The 19,798-nt window shown below is 42.8% G+C and overlaps 1 protein-coding gene across 1 annotated transcript in view; it reads left to right on the plus strand.

Moving 5' to 3' along the window:
* LARS2 (leucyl-tRNA synthetase 2, mitochondrial) overlaps window positions 1-16,050 on the plus strand; it is a 268,511-nt gene extending 252,461 nt beyond the window's left edge. Inside the window, exons 19-21 of the mRNA XM_040353150.1 lie at window positions 8,616-8,727; window positions 8,953-9,080; window positions 14,833-16,050. Of these exons, the coding sequence (XP_040209084.1) occupies window positions 8,616-8,727; window positions 8,953-9,080; window positions 14,833-15,012 (420 nt within the window). The 3' untranslated portion in view covers window positions 15,013-16,050. The remainder of the gene's footprint in view (window positions 1-8,615; window positions 8,728-8,952; window positions 9,081-14,832) is intronic.
* Window positions 16,051-19,798: the final 3,748 nt, after the last annotated feature.

The raw sequence follows: 19,798 nt of genomic DNA on the forward strand, positions 1-19,798 counted from the left end.
TTTCCGTCGTATACTTACCCTTTCTAAAAGCAGGGGTAAGTATTGTTAAGTATGGCCGTCGTTCCCGCGTCGATTTTGAAATTTCCTACGTCGTTTGCGTACGCCGATTCACGAACACGCGCGTCGCAAGTCCCGCTCACGTCGCAACCACTGACGTCCTATTGACATCAGTGGGAGCAATGCACGCCGGGAAATTCCCCGGACGACGCATGCGTATTTAAATCGGCGCGGGAGCGCGCCTGATTTAAATATGACACTCCCCTAGCCGCGGAATTTGAATTCCGCTGGGGGAGTTAGGATCCGCCGTCGCAAGTTTGGAGGTAAGTGTGTTGTGAATTTGACACTTTCCTCACAAACTTGCGAGGGTGGATCTTAAAACACATAGGTTACACGGATCTAAAGATCCGCTAACCTTTGTGAATCTGGCCCAAGGTTGCTACTACAGTTTCTGACTCCTGAGTATAGATTATAAACTTCTACTAATTCATTGCCAGAATCTTTATGTGGCATTCCTGCAGATGTTGCAGTATTTGAGCCTTCTGCTGTGGATGCCTTGTCAAAGGAGGAGTTTCACAAAACATATTAGATCAGGCTGCACCTGAGGATGAGCAGTCTGTGCCTTTACCTCCAGGCTTAAAGATACCATATCAGTTCTTAAGCAGTACAAAAATACAAGAGCCAATATCTTCTACAACTGCTGTTGTAAGTCTGGATCTCTCTGAGGTTCGAAAACTGAAAGCTTTCCTAAACTATTCCTTACTCAAGCATATCCTATATGAAGATTGAGAAACTGCGGTTAACATTTTTACTCCTCTCCAGTGGCGGCTGGTGCTCCATTTTGGAGCACCAGCTCTAATCACGTGCTTCGGAAAAAAAAACATTGGAATCCGGTGCCCTGCATGTAAATTAGGGGACGGGGCATGGATGGGCCGCCAATGCTCCTCTCAAATGTTTTTCTGAAGAATATTAATTTGAGAAGTATTTTATAAAAGCAGACTGTTTCCACCATAGACCGTAATTTCATGCCTCAACAAAATACTGACAGTTCCTATTGAAAATGCCCTAGATTTTAATTAGATAGATTCTACTGACAAACACTTGAAACAAATCCTTGTTTTTACTAGCAGGTCCTACTATGCAGCCTACCATTGATGTGATGTCATTATGTCAAACCTTATGGGAATGGATTAAACTTATGTCACAGACGCTGCTATCCTTGGTGATCCTTTTGGCATTGGAATGTTTAACGCGTATGCCACCTCTGCCCTGCTCAACTGTGTGGATGGATTGGTAAACATTGCTTGCTTCTAAATTGATCACATCTCTGTAAATATGTGGAGAATTGTTTGACTGAAAATGTTGGTCTGCAGAACATGTATATAAGAAGGGCTTGCTTTTCTTGCCTTTTGATGGGGAACATAATCAAGATAACTTTATAAAGGATGTCACTGGAGATAAAAGTACTCATTTACCCAAGCAAAAGAAGTCTAGGCCTCAACACGGAAAGCCTCCTTTTGCTTCTGATGCTAAGAAGACGGGGATTCCTGCCGTGGTTCCTGATAGCTGGCGTCACTACGTTCGTCATTAGGCTTCACCCTGACTAGTTTTGTCATTCGACATCAACTCCTGACCAACTATGTGCTTCAGATAGTCTAGACTTGGATCCTAAACTTCAGAACTGACCCACTGCATGGAGGAGTATTTGAGTCTGATATTGGATACAGCTTAGGCCAAAGTTTTTCTTCCTTTAGAAAAACTCCTGACTCACTATACAACTTCCAGATTCATAACTTTACAATTTTACCTGAGAGCTCTGGGACTCATGATAGCCTCCTTCAAGAAAATGTAATTTTCCTGGTTTCACTTCAGAGCCCTACAACACATCATTCTGTCATTGTGAGACTAATTGCTTTAGTTCCTATACAAACGGATTCACTGGAAACCAAGGACCAGGTTGTCTCTGGCCTGGAGTCTCAGGAAATCAACTTTGGATTTGGAGAAATCCTTCCTCCCAAGATCTTCTTGATGGCTGTCAGCTAGAGGGGCTGTAGAGAAGTCCTAAAGCCCTGTGGGTGCAGGGGCCGGAATAACATTCTGGAGCTCCGAGCGTTGCAACTCTGGACATCATAACTGGAGGGTCATCCAATCCAGGTTCCATTGGACAATGCTATGGCTGTGGTCTGTAGAAACAATCAGGGGGGAGCCAGAAGTCTTTTGGTGGCAAAAAAAGATACAAAAGATTCTGTCTTGGCCAGAACTTCCCTGTCTCTGTTTGCATTCCAGTCATGGACAATTGGCAGGCAGACTACATCAGCCAGCAGTGATAAAAGGTGGTGGGGGGGGGGGGGGATGCTGGATATGGACCTCTGGTTCCAACACCAAATTCCTAAAATTTTCAGCAAAATCCTAAGATCCTTTGACAACTGCAGTGGATAATCTGGTGGCTTCATGGAATCAGTACACTTTGAGCTATGCATTTCCTGCTCTAAAACTAATTTCTCATCTGCATTATCAAGATGGAGGCTATTCTGGTGATCCCCATAGTTCTTGACTGGCCCAGGTTGATGTGGTACTTAGACCTTATCAAACTATTGGCAGACACGTCCACTTATCTAGATCATCCAGATCTGCTGCAAGAACCGCTTTATCAACCTGCTTTACAGTTGCTGGAATTACCAAAATGGCTGTTGAAGCCCAGGTCTTGAGAGACAGAGTATGCTCTCAATTGGTGATTTTAACACTCTTCAAAGCTAGGAAGTCTACCTCCCACAAGGTTTACCATTGCACATGGAAGATTTACATTTGTGTGGTGTATTCTGACCTTTCTACGATTAGACCTGGATCAGCATTTGGCCCTGTGTACCATCAAGGGACAAATCTCTGCACTTGCAATCTTGGTCCAAAGGCCGCTAGCCTTCCAAGCCTTTGTACAATGCATCTCTCATATAGCTCCTCTTGTACAACTACCTGTGACTTTGTGGGATTTGAATCTGGTCAGCTCTTCACAGATCACCCTTTGAACCTATCAGGGTTAATGCCCTTTAATCTCTCTCACACACAGGATTGTTCCTTGTTGCCATCACCACTGCGAGACATGTATCAGAGTTGGGAGCCTTGTCCCATGTTTTGGGTTCTTGCACAATGATAAGGTGGTGTTGCAGTTTAGGGCCCCCTTCCTGCCTAAGATGGTTTCAGATTTTCACCTCAGTCAGGACATTTTTCTTCTGTCTCTGATTCCAGTACACTAGAAAGCAATTCTCTTCATTGTCTGGTTGAAGTTCATACTGTGTAAAATAATTTCTCAGACTTTTTTTTTTTTTTAAATCAGGAAAACTGATTCTATTTGTCCTCATAATGGAGAACTAGCTTTGCACTCCACCATCTCTGAGTGGCTCAGACAGGCCACCATCCAACCTCTTTTCTGCATCAGGCATCTGCTTCATTGATATGAAAGGCAGCCACCTGGTCTTTTGTTCACATGTTCCCCAGGAAGGCTATTCAGGCACCAATCTGATGCCAGCTTTGGGTTTAAGGTGCTTCAGGCAGTTTTACTAGTTTTGTTATGTGGGCTCATTAATGTCTTAACCACTGGCAACAAAAGTGAGTGCACCCCTAAGTGAAAATGTCCAAATTGGACCCAATTAGCCATTTTCCCTCCCCGGTGTCATGTGACATCGTTAGTGTTACAATGTCTCGGGTGTGAATGGGGAGCAGGTGTGTTAAATTTGGTGGTATCCCTCTCACTCTCATACTGGTCACTGGAAATTCAACATGGCACCTCATGGCAAAGAACTCTCTGAAGATCTGAAAAATAGAATTGTTGTTCTACATAAAGATGGCCTAGGCTATAAGAAAATTGCCAATACCCTGAAACTGAGCTGCAGCATGGTGGCCAAGACCATACAGTGGTTTAACAAGACAGGTTCCACTCAGAACAGGCCTCGCCATGGTCGACCGCAGAAGTTGAGTACACATGCTTGTCGTCATATCCAGAGGTTGTCTTTGGGAAATAGACGTATGAGTGCTGCCAGCATTGCTGCAGAGGTTGAAGGGGTGGGGGGTCAGCCTGTCAGTGCTCAGACCGTACACTGAATAAAAAAGAAAAAGTGCAGCGCTAAGTATTCAGTGAAATGAATCAAAAAATATGGTAAATAATCAAAGTTCAGTGAAAAATCAAAGAAATTTAAAAAAAACACAAAAGAGGGGGACACACCCCCAAGTAATGTGACAGGTAAATAACCTGAAAGGCAGTTAGAAAGTGAAATCTAGCTGGATAATGTGTAATGTGAACACACCGTGATAAGTGAGGGGACACAAAAATAAATGATAATAAGAACCTCAAATGAAGTCCATATAATTTAAACGTGTAACTCCAAAATGTAAATGTGATAGTCCAAGGTCAAAATGGCCTATACAGTCCAAAGAAATATATATATGCAATGTATTTCCTTTTTTTTGGAGTTGGTCAGAAGTTCTTTGTGGAAAAGACCAAATGACTGTAGAGGAATGGAAGATGTTGTGATCTTCTCAGGTATGGAACTCAGATGTTCTTAATAAGCAGTTGGAACCTCATCAGCAATCCATAATAGTATCCAAATAAACAAGTATAAAGATGGGTACTCTTACCGGAAAGTGTGGACATACACGTCAGCGACGGTATGTCAAACACGCATGTACGAGCTCCTAGGCAGCCGTGATGTCAATGGGGAAGCTGTTTGATGTGCCAGCCTTTAATCCGCCAAGACGGGTCCAATCCAATGAGAGGAGACAGCTCGTGCAGGTGTGGTTCTCAGATGAAAGAGTGTAATATGCAGGCCAAACGTAGAAACCATGTAAGGGAAAACGTACTCACATAGTGCGGTTAATCCCAAAACAAGCCTTTATTAGGCATAGAAAATAAAAGCCAAAATAAACAAAAAACTGGATAAAAATATATAAAATAGATAAAAAAGTACAAGCCCAGTGAAAGACGAGTACAAGTGATCACAAGTAAAATATGGCGTAATGAGCAAGTAGCGTATGAGCTATGTACCCGACATGTTTCGAGCGACAGAGCTCTTCAACTGGGGCATAACCCATACAAGTGCCCAACGCCATCTATTTATAACATAAGAATAGGCAATGATGACAGCGTGCCTGCAAACAGCTGAGGGAAGCCAGAGGAATTAGCCAATCACAATCACTGACTTCAGGTGCCGCCCACTACTGTCAGCAAAGGACGTAGGATAAGCAATGATGTCAGCGTGCCTGCAAACAGCTGAGAGAAGCCAGGGGAATTAACCAGTCACAATCACTGACTTCAGGTGCCGCCCACTACTGTCAGCAAAGGACGTAGTAAGTGAACAGCCACCTGTTGACTGTGGACCATCTGAGTGTCCATTGGTCCCCAGAGCGTGTCCAGGCGGGGCATAAGCAACGTCATAGCCGTCCTCAATACTGCAGCCGGTGCGTCGGTCTACGGCACCTACAACTGCTGCCAATCTGGGGGCTGGGGGCGGTCAGGCTCTTGACAGGCTCATGACATATGCGCAAGTGCAGCCACGGTGGACACGAGGGTCCCTACGGAAGCCGCAGGGATACTGACGTGTAATATACGCGGCGCGCGTGCGTCCCACCCTGGAACGCAAAAGGGCCAATCACAGGGAAGAGTCAGTGTATTGTGACCCCAGGTCAGCGTCGTGATGTCATCACGCTGCGCCCTCACAATGCGTTCCAAGTATTCCAATGACTCGCACATACGAATCAGTGAGGAATATGGACACTGACCTGGAATGTAAGGGGAGTGACATTTAGGAATACCCAATGATGGTGTAGGCAGTGTATACAGGGCTGTGTGGCATCATTGCTATTGTAAACAAAAAATATACATTGATACATATACAATCAATAAACAAAGTACCTGAAAAATAATAATGAATATGCCTGCATATAAAAATAACAATGCTATATTTTGAATACATGTGGGAAATGGAGAAAATGGCCATAATGATATGCTTATAAGAATGCCTAACAAAAATCCCAAATTAAGGAAAGCACAATAAGAGAAGGACATAAACGTCATACAATCACTAGGATTTGTTAATAAAGGCGTTAATATCCCACTCTATATTGAGTCCATGAGGGAAAAAACAGCGAAGCTGGTATATCCAGAACATCTCAAGTTGGGACACGCCTCTGATCTTGGACTCACCCCTCCAATGGGGGGTAAATTTGCCAATGATCTGGAAACTTGTCCCCTCTGGATTTTTATGATGATGTTCCAGGTAGTGTTTGGGCACACTGTGATTAGTTTTACCCAATCTGATCCGAGCTATGTGTTCATTTACCCTGATTGAGAACGTACGTATGGTCCTGCCAACGTATTGTTTTTTGCACGGACAAGTAAGCAAATAGACAACATAACGGGTGTCGCAGGTTACAAAATCCCTCACATGGTAAATACTGGATGTCACTGTAGATGTAAAACTGGTAATCTTTCTGTTGGTAAGCGCGTTTAATGCAGGCCGTACACTGCATTAAATTGGTCTGCATGGCTGTTGTCCCAGAATGAAAGCCTCTTCTAAAGATGATGCACAAGAAAGCCTGCAAACAGTTTGCTGAAGACAAGCAGATTAAGGACATGGATTACTGGATTATATGTCCTGTGGTCTGATGAGACCAAGAAAAACTTATTTGGTTCAGATGGTGTCAAGCGTGTGTGGCGGCAACCAGGTGAGTAGTACAAAGACATGTGTGTGTTGCCTACAGTCAAGCATGGTGGTGGGAGTGTCATTTTCTGGGGCTGCATGAGTGCTGCCAGCACTGGGGAGCTACAGTTTATTGAGGAAACCATGAATGCCAATATACTGTGGCATACTGAAGCAGAGCATGATCCCCTCCCTTTGGAGACTGGGCAGTATTCCAACATCATAAGGACCCCAAACTCACCTTCAAGAAAACCACTGCCTTGCTACAGAAGCTGAGGGTAAAGGCGATGGACTGGCCAAGCATGTCTCCAGACCTAAACCCTATTGAGCATCTGTATGGCATCCTCTAACGGAAGGTGGAGGAGTGCAAGGCCTCCAACCTCCAAAAGCTCTGCAATGTCATCATGGAGGAGTGGAAGAGGACTCCAGTGACAACCCGTGAAGCTCTGGTGAACTCCAGGCCCAGGAGGGTTAAGGCAGTGCTGGAAAATAATGGTGGACACACAACATATTGACACTTTGGGCCCAATTTGGACATTTTTACTTAGGGGGTTACTCACTTTTGTTGCCAGTGGTTTAGACATTAATGGCTGTGTGTTGATTTATTTTGAGGGGATAGCAAATTCACACTGTTATACAAGCTGTACACTCACTGCTTTACATTGTAGCAAAGTGTCATTTGTTCAGTGTTGTCACATGAAAAGATATAATAAAATATTTACAAAAATGTAAAAGATGTACTCACTTTTGTGAGATTTATATATATATATATATATATATATATATATATATATATAAAATAAAAGAATAGCGATTATAGGGGAACAGACCCAAGGTGTTATAGATGAAGACAACTGATGCGTTATACAGGGGTGTCTGTAGCAGAAGGAAACACTGCCCAACAATGGAGATATATAAAGGGATATCAACCGCTGCATATAAAACCAGTTGCTGATGCCACCACCATGAACAATTCCACTAACAGAGAGAGACGAAAGCCAAAGGGGCAAGAAGCTTAATTGATCTTCCTGTAGTATAAGAAACTTATGGAAGATCTTTTAGGTAGACATGGCATCAACAGCACGGGGAGTGGCCAATTCCTCATTTTGGTGGCAATGTAACTCATTTGTGTTGAATTACTACAGACCCTTTATCCTTTAATAAACTTCAAGAAACCAATTTCATCCTAAGTGGAAAAAAAAACTTGTGTTTTGCTATCTCTTTCAGCATTCTTCTACATGCAGCAGAAAACTACTCATGGGTAAATGAATGAATGAATGAATGAAAACTTATATAGCGCAACACATGCGAACTTAATTGCCTCTGGGCGCTTGTTGTTCCTGTCTCCTTTGGTATCAAAAGAGATGAGTTTTGATCTTTCAGGAAGCCTACTTCGGGAGTGTGTTACAAGAACACTAGATAACACATATTTGCACTGCATTATTCACTGTCACATGCAAATAAAGCATTGTCGTTGCCTTTAACGTATTAGCAGATGATTCATATTACTACTAGAATGAACCTCCCTAGAGTGTGAAATTTGTGCTCATTTGGATATATTGCAGAGACAAGAGTTGTAAATTGGGAGTTTGGTGAACAAACCAGGCTTCACATACAGTCACCCTGTTCAAAGGGGTTTGTGTTATTTTTAGGGGTCTATAATTGATTACAAAATCTTCTATTCATTCTTTTTTTTTTAAGACATACCCTTGAGTAATATTTGTGTTCCATCCACTGTGGGTTGAATTTTGGTCAGCAGTAACTATCCCTGATTAGCAAACAGTTGAGACTTTAGTTGAAGAGCAGGTATGTGCATGTTTGTGCCTGATCAGAACATCCACACCTGCTGCAATGTTGTCATATTTTTTTAGCAGACTGAAAAGTGACCACAATTTATTTAGCAGACCACATTTTTTTTGTTTCTTTAAGCATTCAACTCAGCGAGTTGTTCAACACAGCAGAGAGTATGAAGATGCCTTAGCAAGTCTCATCATCATGATGTCACCCATGGTACCACATTTGGCATCAGAGTTGTGGAGAGGTAACTAACAGTCTCATTTATACCTTAAAGTGTGCCAGTGAAACATACTGGCTTTGTAAAAACGCAACCAACTACTAAAATGGACAGTGCATACACCATGCAGTGTTACTAATATGGCTGTAACCTATTTTAAGTCTATGTCTCAAGCTTTACCTATACGTGTGAAGAGACTTTAACTTGAAACTAATTGTTTCTTTAAAAATAAGAATATGTAAAATTTTTCAGGTGTGGGACAAGTGGAGCATAAGCTGTGCACACAGTATAACTGGAATAAGGATGTCCTTCATCAGGCCTGGCCAATCGTAGACCCAGAATATTTACGTCAGCCTGACACTGTGGAAGTGTCTGTATTGGTAAGATTGATCACATCATGCACTGACATATCACCCGTCCAAGCTGTACTTTACTAATGTAGACATATAATTAGGGCCAGCCATAGATGGAGCAAATTTCTTTACTGCAACAGCAATCAGCGTTGACAGGGGAATCCCTCCCGTGGAGCCATTGTGTTCTTTTGAAATCTGGCAGGCTGATTGTAAACAAGTTGATCGATCAACTTGGGTACATTCAGCCTGCCAATACATGGTTCGAATCTTAGCCAGTTCCTACTGAACTGGCCAAGATTCGAACCATCTATGCCCAAGGGTTATCCCTACAAAATAATTCTTACTAAAACAACATTTTCCCTTTTGTCCTGTGGGCTAAAGAAACATGCAGTTTAATTTCCGGTTGTCAGTTTACATTGTCCTACATGTTTTACTCACTGGCAGGGGATGCTACAGAGCGATAAATTCCAGCTGGCGTCCTATTCACACAGCATACTTGCCTCACCCCCCTGCAAGCATGCTGAAAGGAATGTGTACTTTGAAATAAAGAGTTTGCTTTTAAAGTGTCTGCCAAGCCAAAAACTTTTTTTCTAGTTTTGAAGTTGGTGAACAAGGATTAGAAGTCCGGTCAGATTTTTATTGCTATTCAGTGCTCCAGATAGAGGGACACAGGCAAAAATGAATTGGGCAACACTGGAATATGTGTCAGTGTTGCCATTAGTTAGTTTCCCTCACTTCGTGTCTGGTAAAACCTTCAGCAGGATCAGAAAGAGTTAAAGTGGAAGAAAAGCCTTACTATAACTAATCTTAAAAATGTTCCTTTCTTTATTGTTCACCACGGGACACCGAGCCATATTCATTACATAATGGGTTGTATGGTCACCAGAGGTGATTGGACACTGGCACAACCAATCAGAGACAGTTCCCCTCCATATAGCCCCTCCCATCAGGGAAGTACCTCAGTTTTTTCGCCAGTGTCTAAGGATTGGACGCGTGGAGATGTGCTAAGGGAAGCTCGACTAAAGAGACCCCTTAGGGGGCTAAGGGAGCTAGACCGTCGGGTCCATCCAAGACGCTAAAGTATTACGCCGAAAATGGATGAGATCCGGGCCTCACGCATGAGGCATCACCTGTAATGTCTCTCCTCGGCGGACTGGGCTCTGAGGTCCAGCACTTTCGCTATTGCAGCTAAAAGGCCTGGTCAGAGTCTTTTACAAGGCCCATGGAAGAGGTCTCCTTTTAAATAGGAACCCATACCCCTAAAGGTTGGCACACAAACCCGCCGAGATGGGTGAAGATTGGTACTGCCTGTAAATTCAGCAGTTAAACCTGCGGCGGGGATAAAGGTAAGGGAAAAGGGAGCCTAAGATTTCCTTAAGGACCTTTTTCAAGCATTTTTGAGGGGTGTCTTCTCAATTTTGGCCACTAGAGGGAGTAAAGAGCTGAGTTTTCTCACCTCACTCCACAGAAGTGTCAGACCCACAGGCACGCTTTCTGCTGCAGAACTCTGCTGACACGGCGCCGCTCCTCTCCTCCTGGAAATCTGTTAAAACGCCAGTAAAGGCATGGGGAAGCTCTCCAATAGCTTAGGTCACGCGCACGGGGGTGCGCTTTATCGGGAGAGGGCGGAAGTAGCCGGGAGTGCGCACAGGCGCATGCCGAGTTTTGAAAGATGGCGCCCAGATAGGGGCCATAAAGCAGCCAGAAAGCCAGCAGCTCTCCCTCGGGACACAGCAGCAGTTTTTCTTGGGGACACGTAAGCTCTATGTGGTTGGTGGGCATTACCAAAGAGAGACACCTACTCTTTGCATGAAACTGTGTGTTTAAGCTGCATACTTGATGTAAATTGCTAAACTGAGCACAGTAGTATATGCATCTTGGTACCTCGGCTAGTTGCTTGGTAGAATGTCTTCCCTTAGAAAGGGTTCATGGGATAAGAGCAAGAAGGCAACACGGCCGGAGACAGGGAGTTCTACCCGTGCCTGCTCGGTACCTTCCTCCCTAAGCCTTGATTTGCCTATACAGGAGGAACCATTGCCACTTTCAGGAGTTTCTCCAGTGGCACCTGGGCCTGCATATGTCACTGAGGACACTTTTGCGGCAGCCATGGAGAGATTAGAAGAAAAGATTTTGACTTTAATCGCTAAGTCCTCACAAAGCGACAAAAAGCGAAGCAGATCTCCTTCGTCAGCTTTAGATCCTCTGTCAGAAAGATCTGAGGAGGATGAAGCAATATCTGCAGAGGACAGGGATGAGGAGTCGGACGGCTCAGGGGTATCAGAAGAACCCTTTTCTGCTTCCCAGATGCTAAGATCGCAGGTGCAATGTTATGCTGAAGCAGTACGAACTGTATTCAGGCTGCCCTCCTCTAAATTATCTGAATCACTTGTCTCCTCCTTGGGCTCATTAAAATCTCTGCAGAGTTCATGCTCTTTCCCAGTTCAAAGAAGTTAATTTACGCAGACTGGTTACATCCAGACAAGCGTTTCTCTCCTCCAAAGTTTTAAATTCTTTATCCCATGGAGGAGGAATTTACCAAGAAGTGGAGTTTACCTGCAGTAGATGCAGCTATATCTTGTGTGAACAAAAACCTGACTTGTCCAGTGGACGACGTGCAGGTGTTTATGGACTCTTCAGAAAAGAGGTTGGAATCCATATTAAAATCTTTCTTCCTGCTGGCAGGGGCAGTTACACAACCCGCTGTAGCTGCAGTGGGTATGTGTCAGGTCCTCAAGGACCAGGTAAAACATGGGCTAAAGGAGTTGGCTCCATAACAGGCCAAATTGTGGGAAAATTTGCCCAAGGCCTTATGTTTTACAATAGATGCTATAAGAGATTCGATCCAGCAAGCGTCTCGCCTCACACTCCAGTTGGTGCATATGCGCAGAGTCCTTTGGTCAAAACATTGGTCTGCAGAAGTGCCATGCAAAAAGCTTCTAGCAAGTTTTCCTTTTAATGGTGAACACCTCTTCGGGGAAGATTTGGAGAAATATATTCAAAAGATATCTAGCGAAAGTCTATGCTGTTACCAGAGAAGAGGAAAAAAAAGCGACCTTGTTTTAAACGGTCTCTCTTCCCGGCTCCTGATAATCTACCTCCAGCCAGTGTCGACAGCATTTTCAGCCAGCCACAAAGACCAAGGAAGACCAGCTCCAGAGAAGCAAGAAACAGTGGGGTTCTAAGGCCAATAAACAAAACTCAAAACCTCTGGATGAAGAGGCGCCCCCGCTCGGACGAATGGGGGGGGCGGCTTCGTCATTTTATAGCGGTATGGCAGACAGAGATCCAGGACAAATGGGTGGTATCCACAGTATCCCTAGGGTACAAGCTGGAATTTCGAGAGATCCCATCTTCTCAGTTCCAAAGCTCAAGGCTCTCCAAAGATCCTCTAAAAACAGCACCCTTCTTCAAGGGATTGGATCACTTGTGGTCCCAAAGTGTAATCACAGACGTACCCTTAAAAGAACAAGTTTCATGGTTTTATTCAAAACCTCTTTGTGATCCCAAAACCAAACGGAGACATCAGACTCATTCTGGATCTGAGATTCCTAAATCAATTTCTGAACATTCGCCATTTCCGAATGGAAACTATTCGTTCAGTAGTCGCCACCCTACTAGGCGGAGAATTCATGGCGTCGATAGACATCAGGGACACCTATTTACATGTGCCTATCCATCCCGCTCACCAAAGATTCTTAAGGTTTGCGGTGGAGCATCGCCACTTTCAATTTGTGGCTCTGCCCTTCGCGGTGGCCACCGCACCCCGAGTATTTACAAAAGTACTAGCCCCTCTGCTAGCAAATCTCAGAGCAAAGGGCATAGTGATAACAGCCTATATGGACGATCTACTTGTGATAGATCAATCAGTTGCAGGATTAGATCACGCTGTATCCACTATGATAAGATACCTGGAGAAGTTAGGATAGATGGTAAACCTACAAAAATCCTCACTACAAGCCCAAAGAAGGGTAGAGTATCTGGGCATGATCATAAATACAGCTCAAAGCCGAGTATTTCTACCAGAGTCAAAGATCAAATCGCTAAGGGATCTGATCCACAAGGTCAAAACAAAGAAGAGACCATCCATTCGCCTTTGCATGAGGCTATTGGGGAAGATGGTAGCCTCGTTCGAGGCTGTCCCTTATGCCCAGTTTCATTCGCGACTACTTCAAGGCGATATTTTAGCTGCCTGGAACAGGAAGATCCAAGCTCCGGATTTACCCATGCGCCTGTCTTCACAGGTGCACCAAGACTTCAGTTGGTGGTTAAGGACCAAGAACTTACAAAAAGGAAGATCCTTTCTCCCAATCACCTGGAAAGTGGTATCTACAGATGCCAGCCTAACGGGCTGGGGAGCCGTATTGGAAAAAGCTTCAGCCCAGGGAACCTGGACCAAAAAATATGTTTTTGGGGGATATTTATTATAGCAAAAAGTAAAAAATATTGCATTTTTTTCAAAATTGTCGCTCTATTTTTGTTTATGGTGCAAAAAATAAAAACCGCAGAGGTGATCAAATACCACCAAAAGAAAGCTCTATTTGTGGGAAAAAAAGGACGTCAATTTTGTTTGGGAGCCACGTCGCACGACCGCGCAATTGTCTGTTAAAGCGACGCAGTATCGAATCGCAAAACCTGGCCTCGGCTTTTAGCTGCCTAAAGGTCCGGGGCTTAAGTGGTTAACCTGCCTACATTGTGTAAAAAAGATCTCCATACTTACCTACAGTATTTTTAACCAGTTAAGGACTGCCCTCCTGAACAGAATCATGTGTGTGTGTGTATGTATATATATATATATATATATATATATATATGTGTGTATATATATATATATATATATGTATGTGTGTGTATACATATATATATATATATATATATATATATATATATATATAATTTATATACAGGCAGTCCCCGGGTTACAAACAAGATAGGGACTGTAGGTTTGTTCTTAAGTTGATACTGTTTGTAAGTTGGAACAGGTAAATTTTTTTAATGTAGCTCCAGCCAAAAAATCTATTTTTAAGCTTTTTGGATAGCATATGGAAGGGTTATCATCCCTGTAACATTTGTTTTTCTGTCTGTGCACCTGTTCAGAAAATTTCACCTTGTTTTTTGTGTCCCAATGACAATTGGATTTAGAATATTTTGGGTTATTAGGGAAACAAGGTATAAAGCATCAGTGGAGAAAACTTTTTCCCATATTAACTCTTACAGGAGAGAATTTCCCTTCCTAGGGGTAGATTTCCTCTCACTTCCTGTTGTCTCTTTTCATTTGTAGGTAGGAGTCGTTTGTAAGTCCGATGTTTGGAAGTAGGGGACCGCCTGTATATATATATATATATATATATATATATATATATATATATATGCGATTCTGCATTGTCGACTAGGGGCGTGCCGCTTCTGGTGTGAATACTCACAGCAGTGATGACAAGTGTAAACGAGACACAAAAGCTTCAGCAAAGCTTTCTGAAAGCTCTGTAAACGCTTTGTAAAAGCTTGCCTTAGGGTGTACCTGGTATGTTCATGGTCCATAACTGGTTATTTTGTGAGGTTAAAGGAGAGGGAGGCGTCAATTGTATTGTATAATTTGTTAATCCTAACAAATAATACAATAAAACGAAAGTGCTAGCATTTAAAAATGTTGCGGTCACATAAAAAATTGCACAATATTAACACAAAATATGTGCAGAAGGAATGTACACACATTTTACAGCTTTAAAATGTAACTCTTCCTAAAATCGCTTCATTGAGTTTTTTTCTATGCTTTCTTTTACAGATTAATAACAAAGTATGTGGCTCAGTCAATGTACCCTTTGATGTTTCCCGGGACTGTGAGAAGATCCAAGACCTAGTGATGCAGAGTCATCTAGGCGCGACACATCTACAGGGACGCACAATAAAGAGGACCATCCTATCCCCAAGGACAGCTCTTATTAACTTCCTTGTGCAAGAGTAAATTTCATAACAAAAATAAATAAATCACTATAATAATGGACATGCATCCATCTCAGCTGTATATTCAGTGAGGAGGTAAAAGTCAATGCCACAGCCACAAGTAATATTCCTATAATACAGCCAGGACAAATGAGTACTTCATGTACCAGATAGATTGAAACAAGCAATACAACTGCATGCAAATGCCTAGCCGTGACCTGTTTTAGCAGCTGAAACATGGCAGACCTCTTCTCTATGACTCCAATGGAAGACAAAAGGCATCCAAGAGGCGCTGATATAAGTTTTTATAAAGTAGTGAGAGGGCAAACAGATTTGAAGAGCCCACTGACTCAGGTTAGGCTGCTCATGACAGACAAGTCTACCCTCCAGTGGGTAACCCAGCAAGTTGCCAGAAAAAACAAAAGGTGCATATATGGAAAGAGCGCCAGACCAAAAGATAATAGTTTTTTTCCATTTATTGTTATTGTGCTGAAAGACAGCTAACACGTTTCAGTCAGAGGATCTCCCACTTCATCAGGGGAAGGTCCTTTGACCCCCAAAATGCGTTAGCTGTCTTTTCACACAATACCAATAAATGAAATTGGACTCTTATCTTTTGGTCTGGCGCTATTTCCATGTATGCACATTTTTTTCTGATCTCTATGGCTGTCCTAGAATCTCTGAATGTACTATTTGTAACTCAGGCCTACTTTATTAACAGAATTGTCTGACAAATGGCAGGAGACAGTATGAGTGTACGAATTTACAGTCTAGAAAATACTTTTATATGTGGAATGATGCACATGATGTGTTCATGACGGCAGTCTTGGTTGTCACACTCCAACTGAATAATAAAGTTGCCCCCTTTGGTTTCTGTATCTGTTTGTGGAGAAGGTTGTTTTCTGATGGATTACACATTACGTATGATATTGTGAGTACAAGCTGCTAAATTGTTACATTGGTTATGTATAGTAAAATGAAACCACTGTACTTTTTGTACATATTTTACTACCGCTTGAAGCCAAAAATCAATCAAGTGAAATAAATGCTTCTTTATACATTTAAGCATTATTTTTAATAACTTACTGTTGTTTATTCACACGTTTTTTTTCGTAGAAGACATACCTCTTAATGTTTCCCCTAAATAGCTTCCTTTGCCTTAGTCTAGTCCTCCTTCACTTACCTCATCCTTCCATTTTGCTTTTAAATGTCCTTATTTCTTCTGAGAAATCCTCACTTCCTGTTCTTCTGTCTATAACTCCAAAATGTAATGCAAGGCTTTCTCCCTGGTGTGGAGTGTCGCGCTCGCCCCCTCCCTTGAGGGGGGAGGGGGCGAGCAGGAGAGTCAGGAAGCCCACTAACACACAGCTCCTTTCTCTATCTGCAATGTTGAGAGCGTCCTGACTCTCCTGCTCGCCCCCTCAAGGGAGGGGTCGAGCACGACACTCCACACCAGGGAGAAAGCCTCGCATTACTGTGTGGAGTTACAGACAGGAGAACAGGAAGTGAGGATTTCTCAGAAGAAATAAGGACATTTAAAAGCAAAATCGAAGGATGAGGTAAGTGAAGGAGGACTGCACTAAGGTAAAGGAAGCTATTTAGGGGAATTTTTTTTTACCTTTACAACCCCTTTAAGTTATATATCAAAAGCATTTATACAGCAACATAGTTTAGCCCTGGTTTACACTAGTGTGACTTGAGTCACACACAATCATATGACAAGTAAAATAACATGGTGTCCATCCTAATCAATGCACCAGTGATTTTGGAAAAGGTTCCTGTTAGGGTTGTATCGATACTAGTATCGGTATCGGCACTGATACAGAGCATTTGCGCAATAAACACTAACTCACTGCTGGGATAGAGTTCCCCTATCACGGATGAGGACGAGGAGGAGGTGCGGCTTTTGTACACTGGATGGCCATCGTCTGAGCATGACACAGGGACACAGGCATTACATGCTGCTTCTCTCTCCCAAGTATCGGATCAGGCAATCGCCTTATTCATGTAGTAAAACAATCTGTACTGTAACCACTGTAATGCCAACAAGTGCAGACTGGCTGGTATCTTTTATCAAAGGACTTGTAAACTGAGACAACATGTTTAAGGGCTTGAATGATCAACCAGCATCCACCTAATCCTTTTAATTTCCAAAGGAAGCTCAACAGATTCCTTTTACAAGTTTTTTTCTGAATTTAGTTCCAGGTAAACAGCTTAAAACAGAAGGTTTATTACTATAAAGCCAGAACAGTACCACCTATAACTGTAGGCTGCAAAGTGCCATTTTCACATCATTTATTGTCATTTAAACCACATTCTGCAGTTATGGAAAGGAATGAGAGCATGTCTGTCAGTGCCCAGCCATCAGTGCCATCTGTTAGTGCCAGCCATCAATGCGTCATTGTCACATGACATTAAAAAAAGTATCGGTAATCGGTATCGGCGAGTACTTGAAAAAAAGTATTGGTACTTGTACTCGGTATCGGGACAACCCTAGTTCCTGTACTACTTTGGTGCGACTCCAGTGCAATTTCAGCTTCATAGATTTCTATGTTATTTCACAGAAATCACATCAGCATTAGATAAGAAGCGATTCCTATACAGTCTATGATAAAATATATATATATATATATATTTTTTTTTAACACTTACGTCTCCTCTCAGGTCAACCTTGCTGTCTAAAAACTCTTCTCCCAAGAACATTCCATTCACACCTGAGTGTAGCGGAAATGCACGTTCCTGTCGTGTTTTTCAAGCATTAGGCCCCATGTACACCTGAGCGATTTGTAACTTGAAGCCTGAAGCCACAAAATGCTGGAGGGGAAAAAATCCACCTATTTTGTATGGAGATGGTTCACACCTCCACTCCAAAACGCCTGAAGCTCGAACAAGTTCTGGAGCTTTTTTTTTTTTTTTTAGGTAGATTACAGGTGTTTTTCTTTTTTTTTTACATTAGTGACAATTTGACCTGTACAAAATCACGGTAAAAATTGCAGGAAAAACGTGCAACTTTCCGCCTGAAAACAATAAGCTTTAGGTGTGAATGCAGCCTAAACGTGAATGGTCTTCTCTACATGCAATAAACACCCCAAAGTAGCTCAAGAACCTTGTCGATCATGAAGCGTCAAGCGTTATGGCACTTTTGTAGCACGTTTTGTCACATGGCAAAACACGCATCTGCTAACCGTGATTGGGGTGTCATTAACAATTACTGCATTCACATCTGCGTGTTTCTGAACGCACGGCAACCAGCGCTTTTTTGGTAATCTTGCTGCAAACACGTATCATGGTTGGGTCATCATAATGGCATGCTTATCGCGATTGTGGTGACAATTAGGCAGCAATTGCATCTGTGCGTTTCCAAATGTGCAACAACCCTTACAGACAACACACACATTGCAATGCGTTTCCAAATCATGCTGCAAACACACAACACATTGTCAAGCTTGTGTTTTCTGTGCGGGTTGCCGTGCGTTCACGCAGATGTAAATGCAGCCTAATTGTTAATGACACCCCAATTATCGTTAGCAGACACATTTTGCCACACATTTGTGTCACATAACACGCACTGAAAAAACATGTGCTATTTTGGGGTGTTTGTCTTGCATAGGGAAGCCTATTCAAGTGAATAAGCTGCCCTATGTGCAATGTTTATTTACACGTGAAAAACCTCAGTGTTAATGGAATGTGCTTGGGAGGAGAGTATTTAGGCAGCAAGGATGACCTGGGAGGAGAGGTCAGGGTTAAAAAACAAAACACTGATATCAAACTTTTATAGGAAGTGCTTCGTATCTAATGCTGATGTGTCTTCTGTGAGTAAAGTCACATTGAAGTTTGAGCAAAGTTGCAAGCAAGTTACACTACATAATTGTAACCGAAAGTGTATGTAAATCTAAAACTTTTTCTTTTAGCTTATAGATTAGGTAAGTCTTGAAACCCTCCCCAAGTAATTTTTTTTTTTTTGGTGTCTGTCTTGCTGTGAAGATTTGCTTTCACTTCCTGTCCTAAAGATACAACAGGAAATGAGGGGAAATCTCAAGTTAAATGGAATATCAGTCTTATGCCCGGTGCACACAATTGGAAATTCCGACAAGAAAAGTCCGATGTGAGCTTTTGGTCGGAAATTCAGACCGTGTGTATGCTCCATCGGACTTAAGCTGTCGGAATTTCCGCCAACAAAAGATTAAGGCCCCATACACACGAGAGAATTTATCCGCGGATACGGTCCAGCGGACCGTTTCCACGGATAAATCCTCTCAAAGATTTCCGCAGATTTCTATGCGATGGAGTGTACACACCATCGCATTGAAATCCGCGCGGAAATCCTCTGGCGATGACGTGTCGCCCCGTTGCTGCGATTATGACGCGGCGACGGGCGCGACGCTGTCATATAAGGAATTCCACGCATGCGTCAAATCATTACGACGCGTGCGGGGAATCCCTTTGGACGGATGGATCCGGTGAGTCTGTACAGATGAGCGGATCCATCTGTTGGGATGGATTCCAGCAGATGGATTTGTTGTGCATGTCAGCAAATATCCGATCTGCTGGAATCCATCCCAGGGGAGAAATATCCGCGGATAAAGATCCGCTGGCGTGTACACACCATAGGATCTATCCGCAGAAACCCATTTGCTGGGATTTATCTGCGGATGGATTCTATCGTGTGTATGGGGCCTAAGAGCTGGTTCTCAAATTTTCCTTTCGTCTGTGCCAATAGCGACACATGCTCGGAAACAATTTGACACATGCTTGGAAGCATTGAACTTAATTTTCTCGGCTCGTCGTAGTGTTGTACGTCACCACGT

Source organism: Rana temporaria, chromosome 5, assembly GCF_905171775.1.
Source record: "Rana temporaria chromosome 5, aRanTem1.1, whole genome shotgun sequence".
Classification (NCBI taxonomy): Eukaryota; Metazoa; Chordata; class Amphibia; order Anura; family Ranidae; genus Rana; species Rana temporaria.